Source organism: Rhea americana, unplaced genomic scaffold, assembly GCF_003343005.1.
Source record: "Rhea americana isolate MKP2758 unplaced genomic scaffold, rheAme1 scaffold_502, whole genome shotgun sequence".
In the NCBI taxonomy this organism is placed as follows: domain Eukaryota; kingdom Metazoa; phylum Chordata; class Aves; order Rheiformes; family Rheidae; genus Rhea; species Rhea americana.
Genome location: NW_028186649.1, coordinates 71,848 through 88,028, shown reverse-complemented (window position 1 = coordinate 88,028; position 16,181 = coordinate 71,848). Strand labels below are relative to the sequence as shown.

General features: G+C 60.3%; 3 protein-coding genes across 5 annotated transcripts in view; 2 read left to right on the top strand and 1 right to left on the bottom strand.

Annotated features, from left to right (window-relative positions):
- The window catches only part of CTU2 (cytosolic thiouridylase subunit 2), a 6,951-nt gene extending 5,240 nt beyond the window's left edge, over nt 1-1,711 (bottom strand). The window contains exons 1-3 of the mRNA XM_085317757.1: nt 1,636-1,711; nt 1,345-1,418; nt 862-948 (exon numbers count right to left, since the gene is read on the bottom strand). Coding sequence (XP_085173883.1) covers nt 862-948; nt 1,345-1,418; nt 1,636-1,711 — 237 coding nt within the window. The remainder of the gene's footprint in view (nt 1-861; nt 949-1,344; nt 1,419-1,635) is intronic.
- RNF166 (ring finger protein 166) lies at nt 52-11,617 on the top strand. 3 transcript variants are annotated; one of them, XR_014897401.1, is made up of 6 exons: nt 59-3,342; nt 4,384-4,496; nt 4,824-4,938; nt 5,572-5,679; nt 6,119-6,242; nt 6,381-11,617. XR_014897401.1 is itself a non-coding variant. In XM_085317753.1 (5 exons), exons 1-5 carry the CDS (start codon nt 3,250-3,252, stop codon nt 5,925-5,927), a joined length of 552 nt encoding a protein of 183 aa, XP_085173879.1. In that variant the 5' UTR covers nt 52-3,249; the 3' UTR covers nt 5,928-6,110. The 3 variants fall into 3 exon arrangements, 2 of the variants coding, with proteins under 2 accessions (XP_085173879.1, XP_085173880.1); XM_085317753.1 differs by lacking the exons at nt 6,119-6,242; nt 6,381-11,617 and adding an exon at nt 5,805-6,110 and having other exon boundaries at nt 52-3,342; XM_085317754.1 differs by lacking the exon at nt 6,119-6,242 and having other exon boundaries at nt 74-3,342.
- A 2,745-nt stretch (nt 11,618-14,362) lies between these two features.
- On the top strand, nt 14,363-15,617 carry SNAI3 (snail family transcriptional repressor 3). The gene is made up of 3 exons (XM_085317764.1): nt 14,363-14,441; nt 14,687-15,139; nt 15,436-15,617. The coding sequence occupies exons 1-3, from the start codon at nt 14,363-14,365 to the stop codon at nt 15,615-15,617; spliced, it is 714 nt and encodes a 237-aa protein (XP_085173890.1).
- Nucleotides 15,618-16,181: the final 564 nt, after the last annotated feature.

Here is a 16,181-nt window from a genome sequence, read left to right as displayed (position 1 = left end):
CCCCGCTCTTGCCCCTGGACTGGGCCCCCCCTTGCCGGGGACCGCCCCGCTCTCTTGCAGTCGGTACCGGGACCCCTGTCCTGCCCCTCAGCCGATACCGGGTCTGCCCATCCCTTCCCGCACCGAGCTGGGTCGGCCTCCCGCGCCAGTACCTGGGCTCCCGTCCTGCCGCCTTCCCCCCGCCGCTGCCGGGACCCTCTTCCTATCCCCCGTTCCTGCATTGGCGCCGGGGGCACACTGGAGGGCTGGAGGCCTTTCCCCAGCCGGCCTCTGCCCCCCATCCCTGCCCCCTTCCCACGAAGTGGGGACCTACTGGCCCCGGGGTCCCTGTCCTGTGGCTGAGGCCCCCCATATGCTCCCCCGACCAGGACCTCTTCTTTTCATCCTGCAGACAGGACCTGGGTTCCTGGCCCCCACAGTGGGGCTTCTCACTGTGGGGTGCATCCAAAGATCCTCCTTGCTCTGAGCACCCTCTGTTTCCCTCCACAAGAGCCACCCCGGTGCTGGGCTGTCACCCTGTCCCTATCCTGGAGTCGATGGGGAAGCAGAGGGGTGCCCCCCGGAGCTCATGGTGGGAGGATCTCCCCCAAACTCTGCCCAGCCCCTGACACCCTTTTCCTGGCAGAGCCACTGTGGTCTCGCCTGGATGGAAATCCTGCCTGGAGCCCACTCTGTGAGCATCTGAGCAACCCAAGGCCAGATCACACGTTGGCCAAGCTGGGTTTGAGCTGTGCCCTGCTCCTCTGGTCCCTTGGTATGCCGGGAGAAGGTTACTGAGGCTGGAAAAGGGTCAGGAGATCTTGGGGTCCTACTGCATGGGAGCTGGGGTTTGCCTGTGCGACCTGGGACCTCGGTGCCAACCAGGAGCTTGGCTGTGGGTAGCTGGCTGGGGACAAGGAGGTTGTAGGTGCTGATGGCAGCTTTGCAGCCCCACTCCAGCTGCTCATTCTAGAGACAAAAAGGAAAACTTTCAGTGATGGCTCCTCAATTCCTCTTTCAAAGCTGATATCTGAGACAACTTGTTCTCGCATTGAGATCTGGCTCTTTCTCAACTCTGAATCATTTGGGATTGAGGGCAACCCTCAGCCCACCAGGGTGGTGGAGTGAGGTCAGGGGGCTGCAATGACTTTCCTCTTGCAAGCTGTAGCCTTGCATGGCTCCTCGGCCACTGCATGATGGTGCAGCTCTAAGTGTGTTAGGAGGCCACCTGGGAACCCCTTGAAGGAGAGATCTGCATTGGGAAGGGCTTAGTCATTGCTCGTGTGGAGAGTCAGGGACAAGGTGGTGACTGTGTTCCCGTGCCTGGTCCCAGTGTGGCTGTAGAGATTGAGCAGCATTTTGTACCCTGGTTCTAGGTGACATGGATTTGTAAGGGCAATTGGTAGGTGGAGGGGACGAGGATGGTGTGACTGTGCTTCCTACAGGCCAGGGAACAGCACAAAGAGGTTTAGATCTTGGCTGACTCGAAGTATTGGTCTATGTGAAACCCCTGGTGGTTCTCCCCGGCTTTGTAAGAGAGATTTCATCTGCAGGTAGGTATCAGCAACCATGCTGATGGTGGGCTTCAGATCTGTCTGTGGATGTGGCTCTGTGYGGATGATGAAGGCAGGAGCAGTATTTCCCACAGGTTCCTACTCCCTGTGAACGCTGCCCTGACACCTCTTTTGTGGCTGGAACTGCTGCGGGTGACAAGGGGATATTGGCTCGCCATGACCCCAGTGGTGGCCCATCGTGGCTGTGACCCCTTTGGGCAGAGGCTGAAGTTGTTTACTTTGTGAGGGCCAAATCTGTTTGCCTTGCTGTGGGACTGTGGAGGCATCCACAGACCATGGGTGGAAGAGAGCTCTCAGGCCACCTTCCGTAGTGCCCAGGGGGGGAGGCTTGGCCTCCTGGTGTGGTGTTCACATGGAAGAAAGAGGTGGAGGAGGTTCCTGCAGGGTTGTGCTGCCCGGTCTGAGCAGGTCCAAGGCATGTGCCCTCAGTTTGGACTTGCTGGTGCTTGTCCCACAGGGCGGATTCAGAGCAGCATCAGCGCTGGTGCAGGAATCTGAGCTCTTGCCCCTGTCCGGGGTGCCGGGTGGGATTTTGGTGGTTTCAACTCAGGCCGCTGCTTTGCTCCATCTCAGCAGTGCTTCCCTTTACAGCTGAGCAAAGGGGAAACGTGAGTGCGCCAGACCCACCTGGTTGGAGCCGCTGGGCTCTGAGCACGCTGCTCTGTGCTGGAGAGGCAGCCTGCTCCCTCCTCTCTGTGTGCTGCCAGCCCTGAGGGTGGCTTCGCTGTGTTTCCTCTCTGCTACTTTGATTTCTCATCTCTGCTCCTGCAGGCATAAGGACCTTGAGAGGAAGTGAGCCAGGCCGTAAATCTGTAGCTCACCCACTTGCTTTATTCCTATGCAGCCTGGATGTTTGGCACTGGTTATTGTTTGGCTCCGTTTAATCTGTCCCTCCACTCACAGCCCAGGCACGTGAGCAGCTCTCAGTGCCTGGCCGTGGGTCTCCAGGCAGAGGCTTTATCTGTGCACCGTGACTCTGCCCCAGATGTGTACAGGTCACTGGTGTGTGTGTGTGGAGGAGGACTTGGAGGGCATGCAGCAGAGAGCTCCACTCCTGCAGAGTGGCTCCTTCTCCACGGGGCGTGTGAAAGGACGTGAGACTTGGGCTGAGCCTGGCGTCCTTATACCCAGTGCCAAGCCACCTGCTCTGTCTGATCGCTCCCGGTATCTGTCTCAGAGGTATTTAATCTTCGGTGTTGGGGCTGCCCTAAAGGTCTGACAGTGCTGTGAGTCAGTGGGGATGGCTGTAAGAAGAAGCCCCTGGGGCATCTGGGAGCTACTGGGATGCCGAGGTCAGCAATGTGGATAGGGTATGCATGGCCAGAGACAGATGAACGCAGTGGACATTGAACCCGTTACACCTATGGGAAGGATCCAGGTGGGACAGCTGATTCCACACCCTGCAGTGCAGGCTCTGCTGTTTCCTCTGTGGTTAAGGCTCCTCTGAGTGTCCTCAGATCTGTCCTGGATCCTGCTAGGGAGAGCAGCCCAAGGCAAGCAAGATTCCCTGGATGCAGGTGCACAGCAGGGCCGATGCCCTGCCCCAGGGCCAGCGTCTTGCTCCTGACTCTCCTGGGCTGGGACAACGTTGGTTCCCACCGAGGCGCTCGACACTGCTCTCTGTGCCCCTAGGTTTTGTGGAGAGTGCCTGCAGCCCTGCCTCCAAGTGCCCTCTCCACTGTGCCCGCTCTGCCGCATGCCCTTCGACCCCAAGAAGGTAGAGAAGGCCTCCAATGTGGAGAAACAGCTGTCGTCCTACAAGGCTCCTTGCAGAGGCTGCAGCAAGAAGGTAAAGCTTGTGAAGGAGCTGCCCTCTCCCAGGTGGGCGCAGCTTCATTTGGATGCTGATGTGTGCTAGGCACTGATGTGGTTGCTGGCCCTGCTGCTGTGATGCCAGGGAAAAGGAGGTCACTTSCTGTCTGTGGTGGGGTTTGCAAAGTTCCCCGTTCAGCGAGCTCCCAAGTTACAAGATACTGTGGCCCCTGTGGGACCTTCTCTGTGGGAAGGCTGCTACCACAGGCCGGGAAGGCATGGCTGCCTGAGGCAAGCAGGGCTGTGCGAAGATGAAGGTGCTCTCCTAGCTGCATTTGTCCACAGAATGGAGCTATTATTAGACAGTGGGGACCTTCAGATGCATGCTGAGGTTTCCCTGCAACATGAGAGAGGCTGAGACAGATCAGCTCTGCCATTCCTCCTGGGGATAAGGTTTTAGTTCTTGCTTAAGGTGCTGTGATCCTGACAGCTGCTAGGGAGCTGAACTGGCAGCAGGCAATAGGCACCACGTGGGCCAGCCCAGGGCAATCTGGTCTGGGACAATTCTGGGACCAGCTATAAAGCTATGATTCATGATGTGTCTCTACAAGTTGGGCTGATGCCCTTTCTGGCTTCCGTATACTTTGGGGATCTTCCTGTAACTCCCTGGCTGTGGCCCAGAGGTGATCCCATGTGATCGTGTCAGCAGTCTAGGGTTACCACCTGTCAGCCAAGCTGCATAGCACTGTGTGCTCCTGGTTTCTGAGTGTAAAGGAAAATGGAGCTAACGCTGCAGTAATGCAGCCTGGGTGACTTTCTGTGTTTAACCTTTGGGGGCATGTTGTGCTGAGAGCACGCAACCCCAAATCGCCCTGCTCTGCAGGGGAGGAAGGATTGGTGCAGAGCTTATGCGCTGGGGGGGTCAGCCTGCATGGACCAATATTCACTCTGATGTTGATTGGTCAAAGTGTGGCCAAAACTGCTCTACTAAACTGGACCAGATGCTCCAATGCTGCATCTGGCAGGGGAAGGGGTTCCTGCAGCCTCCAGGAACATGTGTCCTCTCCTTGTTTTCTAGGTAACCCTAGCAAAAATGCGTTCTCACGTCTCATCCTGTGCAAAGGTACAAGAGCAGATGGCCAACTGCCCGAAGTTCGTCCCTGTCGTCCCCACATCCCAGCCCATCCCCAGGTACTGCCATGAATCAGGAAGGGAAACCTGTCCCTGCTTACAGACCTTACAGATGCTTGCATCCCTCTTTGTTATAAGCCCTAAAATCCCAGGACATGTTTCACTTTCTCATTATCCTGGAGTGGTCTCAGGAAGACACACTGACACCCTTTCTCTCATGGCATCTGCAGCCGGGGTGCTGCCCTGTGCTGTTTCAGAGAGTGACCCACCTCTGCCTCGGGTGGGTGGGACAAAACAGACCAGGAAGCAGCAAGGGAGGCTGGATTAGTTTGGGAGAAGTTGGTCCAGGCCCTTTGCAAGTATCTCAGCTCTTCTTGCTTTCCTTAGCAATATTCCCAATCGCTCAACGTTCGTGTGTCCATACTGTGGGGCCCGGAACTTGGACCAGCAGGAGCTAGTCAAGCACTGCATGGAGAATCACCGCAATGACCCCAACAAAGTGGTGAGCGAGGCCGACCTGTTGGGCTTGGACAGTTTTGTATGGGGTAACCCGTGGAATCCAAATATATCTTAACCAGTGCTTCATCTAAGGCTGCCTGAACACAGAGCTGCGCAGGAAGTGCAGCTGTGTTTCTAGGTCATTTAATTTGTTTTGAATCTCTTTGACAAGAGGTAAGGAACTGCCTCTGCCAGCTTTGTAAGACTCTCTGGAATGAGCCACCTCTGTCCCCTTGTGCATGCCATCCATGAGGTGCAGAGTTTGCTCTCCCCCAGCTCTGCTGGTTCAGCCCAGCTGTGGGTGACTGAGGTGAGGAACTTGCAGCTCTGGCACCATCTCAGAGGTGCGTGTGCACCCACGTGTAACTTGTCACCGGGCTAAAAGCAGTCTGGGCTGCATACCTGGAGGCTCTGCATGCTGAGGGATGTACCAAGGCAGGAGGGAATAGGGATGAACCCCCTGCTTAGTGCAACCTGCTGCAGGTCACATTGTCATGAAGGGAAACTGCTGCTCACCTTCATCTTGTGTCACAGCTGCGCTAGCCCCCACCCCTCTGTGGGAGACAGAGGCCTCCTGGGGGCAGGCAGGGGGGTCTGTGCCTGTGAGTCACGATTCCCCTATCCTTTCTTGCTGCAGGTGTGCCCAGTCTGCTCAGCCATGCCCTGGGGTGACCCGAGCTACAAGAGCGCCAACTTCCTGCAGCATCTCCTCCACAGGCACAAGTTCTCCTATGACACCTTTGTGGTGAGTACGCCCATGAGCCAAAGCTGAGTCGTATTCCCTGTGTCCCCTGCTGAGTGGCTGGGAAGTGAAACCAGCCGTTGCCCTTTCATGCCGGTACCAGGCCAAATTGGTGTCCATCCCTGCAGGAGAGCAAGGGGACAGTTCCTTCTTTAGGCTTTGCAGGATGCATGCAGCACACGTTAGCCCTACTTTGGAGAGCTCGTGGGTGCAAAATTGGGTTCCCCAGCCTGCTCTGCAGAGGAGTTTGAGCTGGTCCTCAACAAACATGTACCCAAGAAAACACCACTGAAAGTGGAGGAGGGAAATGTTACTACAGTCTGTGAACATGGGTCACTTCTTCCACATGCTTCATTAAACTCTTGAGAAACCTAATTAGGAGCTTCAGTTGGGGAGACATGGAACTGCTTCTCACATGGACCTGTTTCACCCATGCACACAGCTGGTCCAAGAGCAGAAGCGATGTTACCAGATTTGACCCAAGCAGGCAAGGGACTGTAGGCACAGACACAGAATGCCCCAAAGAGTGTGTTGCTCCTGGAACCTCACAGCCCCATTTGCCAGAGGTAAAGGGGGGCTGCACTGTTTGCAGCCTGGTGGGAGGATCGGGAACAGAAAGGCTCCTCCCCTTGCCTGTTCCCACTGCTTTGAGGAGGCTCTGTGGTCAGTGCTGGCTCTTCTGACTGGCCGCTCTCTGTTTCCAGGACTATAATATCGATGAGGAGGCAGCGTTGCAGGCTGCCCTGGCACTGTCCCTCTCCGAGAACTGAAGGTGACTGCGGAGCATCGGTTCAGACCCCTCTCTCATATCTCTTCTCCTCTTGCACACTCAGCCTTCCTGCTGAGGAGGTACGGAGCTCCTTGGCCTCTCGGCACCCCCAGAGACCCACCACCTCTCTTCCAACTTCTTTCTGGGCTGATCCCACCTTGTTTAAGAAGGTGGAGTCTCTTTAGCATCACACTGGACTGGTTGGTGAGTGAGCAGAGACATTCCCTGCTGGGAGCAGAGTGGTGCCTGTGCCGGAGGATTGGGATTGTTCCTCAGTTGGGCGTTTCATATCCATATACGGAGTATATACCTGTATCCAGATCTATTTATTATTAGATGCTTTTTGGCACCATTCGTCTTCATGCTCTTTGTTGCAATTTAATAGGTATGTAAAACTATGATGCATTTTATGCAAAAATGCACTAGTTTTAAACTGGAATCATCCATGTTCTTTTTAAAAAAGGGAAGAAAACAGCATGGAGCCTTTTTTAAACCCCACGTGGCTATTTCTGGAGATACTGGTCTGTTCTGTCCTCCACGCTGTGGGCAAGAGCTGCCTTGTTTTCCTGCTACTGCACAGGCAAGGCCAAAAACAGACTGGGCTAAATCCCGAAGCAAGACTGTTGCCCCCGTGCACTGTGACGCCAGAGGGTTCAGAAGAGTCTGCAGGGAGCCATGGACTGTCCTGGCATCCAGCGTTCAGTGAAACTCTTACCTTTCTCATTTTGTACTAGCTCTTGTGATACTAGGAGTTCTTGCATTTTTCTACATTAATCGGTGTGATACCTTTTCCACGTTTTATAGAGCAGGAACAGAAGCTATTACTCTTCACACTGCAATATCTGTGACTGGGGACAAGAGTATTTTTATGGAACATTATTAAGAAAGTATATTTTTTAAAAAAACAAACAAACATGCTGTGGATTTGCAATTGGCTGGGAGGGAGATGTTGGACCCTGGACCTGTGGGTGGGGCTCTGCCTGGGCAATGGGAAGTGCATGGGTTTCCTGTTTTGTTATTTCTGGGCTGTTCTGTTTCTCCGTTAGTTTGTTTCTTTGTACGTGAGTGATGTTGCAGGAGAGACCAGGTTAGAGCAGCACCTTGTGGGCAGAGCTTGTTGGCTGGAGAAGCAAATCAGAAACACAGCTAGGCCATTGGGTCCCTTTTGGGAAGAGAATTGTACAGTAAGGTACGAGCAGTGTGCCGAGTGGCTCAGAGGGCTGCCTTGTTTGGGGGGAAAAGCAGCCCTTTGTGCTCTCCAAGAGCTGGTCTGCTGGCTGCGATCTCCGGGCCATTAACCCTCTCGAGTGTGTGTGGCCAGGCTCTGTGTGTTCTTGCCAAGTGGGATGGCTGGAGCAACTCTCGCTCAGCTGGCTTTAGCAGTGCTTTCTGCTGTAAATGCAGGCCTAATGTTGATGGATGGGTTTCCCTCCCCTACCTGAAGTTTKATCTCTCAAATGCTTGTAATTAAATGATGAGCTATGGTGTTTGAGCATGGAGCCAAGAGCAGGGGGTCCAGCCTGCAGTGGTAGGCTTGTGAAAACTCTGCCAGGAAATGCCCAGGTTTGATTTTCCTACATCTGGGACAGTTGGGAATCCACAGAAAACCTGCCACGCTCCTGTAACTTCTTGGCAAAGAGATCTAGCGTGGCACTAGAAGGAGGATTTCACTGTGAGACTTCATATGCCAGATTCCTAACACAGCAAGCAGCATTAACATCTCTGTAGGCAGAGCTGCTCTGTGGTGGGAGCAGGTGCCTGGTGCTGGATGTGGCTGTGGGCAGGAGCACACAGATGGTGGGTGTAATCCACAGTGGCAGTTTCTGTCTGCAGTGTGCAACCAACCAAACAGGTGGATTAGTTCCAGGCAGCTGACAGGCAGTGCAGAGCGGCTGGGTTGTGTCCAGGTGATGTGTGGCAGGGAGGGACATCTGTATGTGCTCTCTGTGCTAGAATCCCAACCCTAATGGAGAGCATCTTGTCGTCCCCCCCACCCCCCAAACCACAGGACTGCATCTCCCTCCCCCAGGATTCTCTGGGAATAAGGCACACCTGGGCAGATGCTGATCCGAGAGATGCTCCTCCGAAGCAAGCGCTGTGTCTGCCTGCTGCCCTCATGTGATGTGGTGCCCTGGCCCGAGGTGGAAGGGACAGCTCTCTCCTGCTTGCTCTCAAGCTCCTGCCCTTGTGATGCAGTGGGATGGCCACAGTGTTTTGCCCTTGCACTAGTTCGGGTTGCACTGCAGGACTTACGGAAGAGGCCATGCGTCTTCCCCATGCATGACCCCTTCTGTCGTTCTCACCCTGGCTATGCTGCAGCCCGCCCAGGCCAGCTGACCTGTGCTGCACATCATCCCCTTGCTCTTGGTACATGCTGCTGGTTGCTTCCAGTCCATTCAACYGGGAGCAAGTGGCAGGGGGATCTCTGTTGCCAGGCTCTAAGCCAGCTGCTGCTGTCCTCAGCACGATGGAGTGATCCCCATGTGCAGCAAAAATCTCTTCCCATCTAAAGAGACGTCACTGGAGCCGTGTGCTGGGGCCCTGCCCTCCTTTGGGGTCACGCAAGATCAGCACAAGCCTCGCAGTCAATTAACTGCAGCGAGGTGATGATGCATGAAGTCTGCGGACCCGCTGATTCAGCACTAAACTTGCWGCCAAGTTGACGTCTCATTCATACAGGGGTTTGTGGAGAGGGGGTGGGAAAATGGCAGCAGCCCCTCGCTGTGCACTGCCGGGGTGTCACGGGATACAGGCCGGGAGGCACAACTCTGCTCGAGCGCGGACCTGGTAGAAGTTGCACCGGTTTGTGTAGAGGTCAGTATTGACCTCGTCTTCCCACCAGCTCTGCCTCTGCTTGGAGATTAATCAAGGGACCTGTAAAGGTCAGAACTATCTGGGCAGCTATGCCAGAGCTTGCGCGGTACGCCTGGTCCCTTGGCAGTGCCAGTTCGGTTGATGCTACAGAGAAGAGCAGAAGTGGAGTGTCACCTGGGCTGCTGGGTGACAAATGTGTCTGGTGCCAGATCTGTGACATCAGTGCAGTTACCAGGCACAGAGTGACGTCGCAGGGAAACCCTGCTCCGCTCGCCTGCTTCGCCCTGCCCTGTTCTGCACGTCGCCTGGTGTGTCCCTGCAGGCGGGGAGCTGGGGACGTGCTGTGCCCTGTCAGGGGAGGGGACCCAGATGCYGGCTGCGTCCCACTGCGCAGGTCCCTGCAGGGGGAGCAGCGGCCACGCACATCGTGGAGGCTGTGATTTATCAGAGGTGCCCAAAGGAGAGGGTGACTCGTGTAGGTGTCCGGTGCTGTCAGCGCTCCTGGGGTCTGCTCAGCCATGGTTGCTGCTGCTGGGGCCTCACCAGGCAGTGGGTCCCGGCAGGAGCCCAGAGGCACAGGATACCGGAGCCTTGCGGATGTGGCAGGATGCCTGGGGGTCGCTCGCTGGGGGTGGAGGCTGGGAATCCCTTTGAGAAAGGTGCTGCAGGCAGGGGAAAGAGTGTGGGCAAGCTAGAGGCAAACAGCTCCTCYGTGGTCCTGGGGCAGTTTTCTGCTTGCGCGAGCTGCCCTGGCAGATGAGGCTCTGCCTGGCCAGAGCTGTTGGGGTGGAAAGGCCCCTCAGTTTAATGTCTTGGCYGTTGAGGTTTGGTTTTGTCCAACTAAATCTGTAGCCCTGCAGCACAGAGAGTCTAGGGGTTTGGATTGCCCCCAGAGGAAAGGATGCAGGGTTCGGGGTTGTGTGGTCCTTGCGAGGCTTGTACGTGGCTTTGGCTGTTCCACTGCTGAGCCTGTCTTAACCAGGATGGAGAGAGGTCGGTGTCCTCGATGGTCTGTTTGTTCTGGATATCTCCTGTGCCTGCTGAATCTGTGCTGCTAGCACATGATTCAAGCAGGAGAGGGGGGTGCGTGGGCTCTTCCCTGTAGCCTGGGAAGYACACAGATGAGCTGCGTCCCAGCCCAGAAAGCAATCCTCTCCAGAGCCTGTTGGTTTGAGAATGGCCTCTCAAAGGATCAAGTCCCACCTCTAAAGATGCTGGAGCTCTTTGGTGGGGCTGTGGGCTATCAGAGCGCCTTTGCTATGGGGTCAGGCTCTGTACAGCAGCTATGTGGAGGTGTCTGACCCCATGTGGTTGCTGAACTGCAGTAATGTGATTAAAAAATGGTACTGAAACCCCTTGTTGCCTCTGCCCTGGAGGAGACATGCTTGTGTTGGGTTACTGCGGTGCAGCTGATGCTTGGTGCCTCGAGTGTGCCAGAGGCCTGGCTGCTAAGCCRTCCCTGCACATTACTGCCGGGAGGAGCACCCTTTCATGGTTTATCCATGAGACTTGTTTCCCTCCAGCTCTGCTTTAGCAATACTGTATCTTTTTTACCTTGATCGAAATAGTAACAAGTGTTTTGCAGGGCTGTGAGCTTCCCAGTGCCRCTGGCAGTCCTACGAGGAGCCTGCAGAGCTGGACAGGCCCCCTTGCACCGTCTGGTCCCCTAGCTGAGGGCTCAACGGGTGCAGGCCACATGGAAAGGGCTGGAGCTTCTCTACTCCCATCCCTCGAGTGGGGTTTAGCGTGAAGGGACAGTGTCTTCTCTTACCAGCGCTGTATGCTCAGCAAACTGAGAGCCCTCTTGCCTTGCCCAGGACTTTCCCTAATTCCCGAGGGGAAGGTGAGCAGCGGGATCTCTCCCACCGCAGTCTCCTGGGGGGCACCCCAGCTGCGCATGTGGGAGCTGAGCCCCTCACCTGCCTCGGGCAGTCTGAGGCAGCGCTGTTAACGTCTCTGTTTCCTTYCTTCCTTCCTCCTTTCTGCCCCGGCAATACCAGAGCAGGGGCAGCAACYGCTGCTTTTGTAAAGCACTTTAAGGCCCAGGCTGCGATGCTGCAGGCATGCGCTGCGCTCTGCAGGCAGCTCCCATGCGTCTCTCGCCTCCTCTTTGCAAGGGGTTTGGGTACGACTGTGCCCGACGGGCCGCGGTGCCGCCCGGGCTGTGCCCATGGCTCTGGGCACAGGGAGGCTCCCGCCGTGCCAGTGGCCATGCTGTTCAGTGTGTTACTTGTGACTTTTTTCATAACAACTAGAACTTTTAACGAGACGTACTGTTTTTTGAAGAAGAAGAAGAAAACAAAAATCAATGACATATTTGTAGCAAACCATTTTTCTCAATAAAGGCAGTTTCATCCATAGGCTGTCTTGGTGTGAAGCGTCTCCCCCCTGGGGCACAGGTGCCCGCGAATCGTCAGCAGGGCTTTGCCGCCACCCTGCCTGCTGCCCGCGTTTCAATCTCGTCCTGCCCTGCTGCCTGCTTGACAGGGCCGAGATCTGGCTCACGCCGAGACCTGGCTCAGGAGCACCGCGCTGGGAATCCTGCAGGCCCGGGAGCCTGGGCCATCGGCAAGCAGGGAAGCGGAGGCACCGGGGATGCCCGGCTCCCACGTTGCTCGCAGCCTTGACTGGACCATGGCCGCAGGTGTCCAACCTGTTGCTGCTCGAGGGGGAGCGCTCGGCTCCGGCAGGGCAGGTTGCGGGAAGGAGGTGCGTGCCCCACTGCATCGGTTATCTCGGTTGCTCCCTTCTCAAACAGAGGACTCATCTTTACAGCTTCATCCCCTGACTCATTAACTCTTCCCGATAATGGGCCYGTGGAGGGTTTGGCAATGCGGTTTCATCACCAGGGCCCTCCTCCCTCCGGGGTTTTCGGAGCCCTCCCTGCCATTGACTCCCCGACAATGCTCTCCCTGCCCTTATCTCCTGGAGGTTTATCTCTGGCTTATCCCTGTCTTGGTGGCACGGGTCCCTCCCTCGTGGCAAGGCTGCCAGAGCTGGAGCGTGCTGCTGCGTTGTTGGGGGGGGTCCCTCTGCCTCCTGGGAGCCCACCTGGCAAGTGTCCYGTGGTCGGCCCCACAGCCCCAGCAGGGCTCCGGCTTCCCCGCTTTGCCCCTTGGCAGCCTCTGCTGCTGCCCCCCACCTCTGGCGCCCTGATCTGGGGCATGCAGAGGAGGACACGGGGAGGTCCTGTCCCCATCCCTGCAGCTGTGGGTCCTCGGCACCACGTGCCATCCCCAAAGCCCCTCTGAGGAACCGCATAGGGTGTTTCTCTCCCAGGTGTCTTCAGGGAGACATCCTGGCTCTGTGAGGCTGTTGGGGTTCCCCAGGGCCACGGCCCAGCCGGGTGGGGGACAAGCAGACACCCTGGGCACGACCAGACGTGGGTCCCAGCTGGGTGGGGGAGCTGGCATGGGCTGAGCAGGGTGGGCCTCGTGCTGGGCCCGGTCTAGGGGGCTGGTGACCCCTTGGAGGGAGGCTGGATGTCACCCCATAGCTCTGGTCAGTCCAAACTTCTTGCTGCTGCTCCCGGGGGTGGGAGAGGACCCCCCCCCAGCGATTCCCGAGGACCGTCCAGGCGGCTGTGCACGGAGCCCGACGCCCGTGCTGGTCCCTGCCACAGGTGAGCGTGGGGTACGAGCCGGGCTGCGTACAGGTGGTGGACGTGTAGCTGGGGTCAAAGCAGCCCTCAGAGCAGCGTGTGCGCAGAGCAGRCGGAGGCTCGGAGAGGAGGCTCGGGGGCAAACAGCACCGCCGGCACCCTGCGACGCTCCCGGCTCGGTCCGGGCGCTGGGGCTGAGCCCGTTGGTGTGGCATTGTTCCCGCGCTCCTCTCCCACCCCTGAGCCGGGGCGGTGAGACGGGTGTAACCTAGATCGGGGACCGTGGCCGGATCCCCCGGGGCTGGAAATCCCCGGCCCTCCATCCTGCCCTGCTGCGGGGCGCGTTGGAGGGGTCCGGAGCCGGGCGCTGGGGGCGGCACGGCCGCGGGGACCCGCTCTCGCCCTCCGCCGGGCGCCCGGCCGCGTCCCCTCCGAGGGACGGGGCCACGGGGAGCCGCCGCAGCCCCTCTCCCGCYCCGCCGCCCGGGGGCTCGCGGGAGCCGGGGGGGCCCCGCGTGCACCTCCTGTCCCGGCGCACGTTGCCCCCCGCTACGGCCCCGGTGCGGGGGGCTGTAAACGGCTCCGGGACACAATGGCCCGGGCTGATAACATTGAGGAGCKCCCTTATCTGCGCGCCGGCCCTGGGGGGCAGGGGGGCGCGGCCGGGGCGGGGGGCGGCAGCCCGGGGCACGGGGCCGTCCGGCCGCGGCCCCCGCACCTGCGGCGGGGCGTGCCGGCCGCCGAGGCCAGCCCTCGGGCCGCGGTTGGCCCGGGGGCTGCCCCGGGGGCCGCCCATGCTAATGAGCCCGCGGCCTTAGGGCACCTGCCGGGTGTCCCAGCGGCGCGGGGGGCCGGGTGCGGGGACGAGGCGCTCGCCTGCTGCCCCCCCCGCTCCCTCCTCCCGCCTGGCCCGGCCCTGCCTCGGCCGTCCGTCCGTCCATCCGTCCGTGCCGCCCGCGCTCCCGGCCCTGCCCGGCCTGCCTCGGCCGTCCGTCCTGCCTCGTCCGGCTGCCCTGCCAGGTCTCCCTGCCCTGCCGGGGCTCCCTGCCCTGCCTGTCCTGCCTTGTCTGTCTGTCCTGCCGGGTTTCCCTACCCTTCTGGGTCTTCCTGCCCTGCCTGTCCTGCCTTGTCYGTCTGTCCTGCCGGGTATCCCYGTCCTGCCAGATCTCCCTGCTCTGCCTGCCCCTGCCTTGTCYGTCTGTCCTGCCGGGTRTCCCTGTCCTGCCAGGTCTCCCTGCTCTGCCCATTCTACTGGGTATCCCTGTCCTGCCAGGTCTCCTYGCTCTGCTCATCCTGCCTTGTCCATCTGTCCTACCAGGTCTCCCTGTCCTGCCAGGTCTCCCTGCCTTGCCTGCCCCTGCCTTGTCTGTCTGTCCTGCCAGGTCTCCCTGCCCTGCCTGCCCCAGCCTTATCCACCCGTCCTGCCAGGTCTCCCTGCTCTGCCTGTCCTGCCTTGTCCGTCTGTCCCGCCGGCTCTCCCTGCCCACCCTGCCAGTCCGGCCATGCCCCGCTCTTTCCTGGTGAAGAAGCCCTCCAGCACCCGCATCCCCAACTACGGCCAGCTCGACACGCGTGCTCACGGTAAGGCTCTGCCTGTGCCCCCCCGGCACCCCGCTCCCCCCCCCGGCTTCCCCTGGGCTGTGGCTCCCGCGCTCCCGTCTGGGGGGCTGGTTTTGCTGCTTTTTGCAGCGGGCGGGGGGGGGAGCAGAAGGGGGACCCGCCATGGGGCACGACGGGCACGGGAGCGGGGCAGGGGGCGGTGAAAGGGGCAGGCAGGCCTCGTCCGCGAGGGCTGACGCCCCGCGTCCCCGCTCCAGCTCCCGCAGAGATGGCCGGCTCGTGCGGCTCGTGCCGGGGGCTGCTGCTCTCGGTGCTCCGGCCGCCCGCCGGCTCCGCCGCCCGCCCCCGGGACCGCGGCTCCCTCTTCGCCCGCTTCCCGCTGCCCGCCGAGACCAAGGGCCCCCCCAGCGCCGGCCCGGGGACCCCCCTGAAGGACAACCAGAACCTGAACCTGCCGGCGGCGCCAGGGRGGCTGCGGGGGCGGCTGGCTTGCCCCCAGCCCTGCTGCCCCTCGCCGGGGCCGGGCTGCCACGGGCAGCCGCCCCGTGCCCCGCCGAGCCGGCGCGCGTTCAGCTGCAAGTACTGCGAGAAGGCGTACGGCAGCCTGGGCGCCCTGAAGATGCACATCCGCACCCACACGCTGCCCTGCATCTGCAGCATCTGCGGCAAAGCCTTCTCCCGGCCCTGGCTGCTCCAGGGGCACATCCGCACCCACACAGGTAGGGCTGCGCCCGCCGCCTCCCCGGGGCTCCCCGTGCCTCAGTTTCCCCTCTGTAACGGGACGGGTGAAGCCCTGCAGGCGCCGGTGTCCCGGCACATTTCAGGGACCGCTGAGAAGCGCCTGGGCACCGGGGCAGGGGTACGAGGAAGAGGACGAGGGTGGTATGGAAGGGCGGCCGGGGAGGGCTGCAGAGGGGCGCGGGGCGCCGGGGGCTCGCGGCCAGGCGCGAGGGGTGCGGAGGGCGGCCGGGGCGCCAAGCCGGGTGCCAACGGCCTTCCCCGGGGCGTCCCGCAGGAGAGAAGCCCTACGCCTGCCCCCACTGCAGCCGGGCCTTCGCCGACCGCTCCAACCTGCGCGCCCACCTCCAGACCCACTCCGACGTCAAGCGGTACCGGTGCCGCGCCTGCTCCAAGACCTTCTCCCGCATGTCGCTGCTGGCCCGGCACGAGGACGGCGGGGGCTGCGCCGCGTCCTGAGCCGCCCGCCGCCCCGGCACGCCCCCGGACTGCCTCCCCTCCGCCGGCACCGTCCTCATCCTCGGCGGGGACCTCGGCGCCGTGCTGGGCCGCGGCACCCCAGCCCCTTCCCGCCGGCGCTGCCGTGGCTTACGAGACATTTCGCTGCAGAAAGAATTAAAAGCGGAGCCGAGCGCCGTGGGCCTGAGCCGAGAGTCCCTTGCTGCTGGGGCCGTCCCCGGCGCTGCGTGCCCAGCTCYGGCGGCATCGYCGGGTCCGGAGACACGGTCCRGCTTGGAGGGTCCGGCTCTCCCCCRCCCCCGCCGGACCCTCCTGCCCGGCTTTCGGTGGGAAGCGGGGTGCCAACCCGGCCCTAAAAATAGGAGCAGGGATATTGGGTTTTGCTGAGCGCGGGATGTAACCCGAGCRGCCGGGGCACCCGTGCGCGGCCCGGCCCCGGCCCCGTTTCCTCGACGGGGAGGTGTTGCCCCCCCGGGCTCCTCCGCACGCCCTYGGGGCACTGGGGGCTGCACCGGGGACGCCGCGGGCTCGTCCCCGGCTATTGCACCGCGCGTCGCTGCAGGG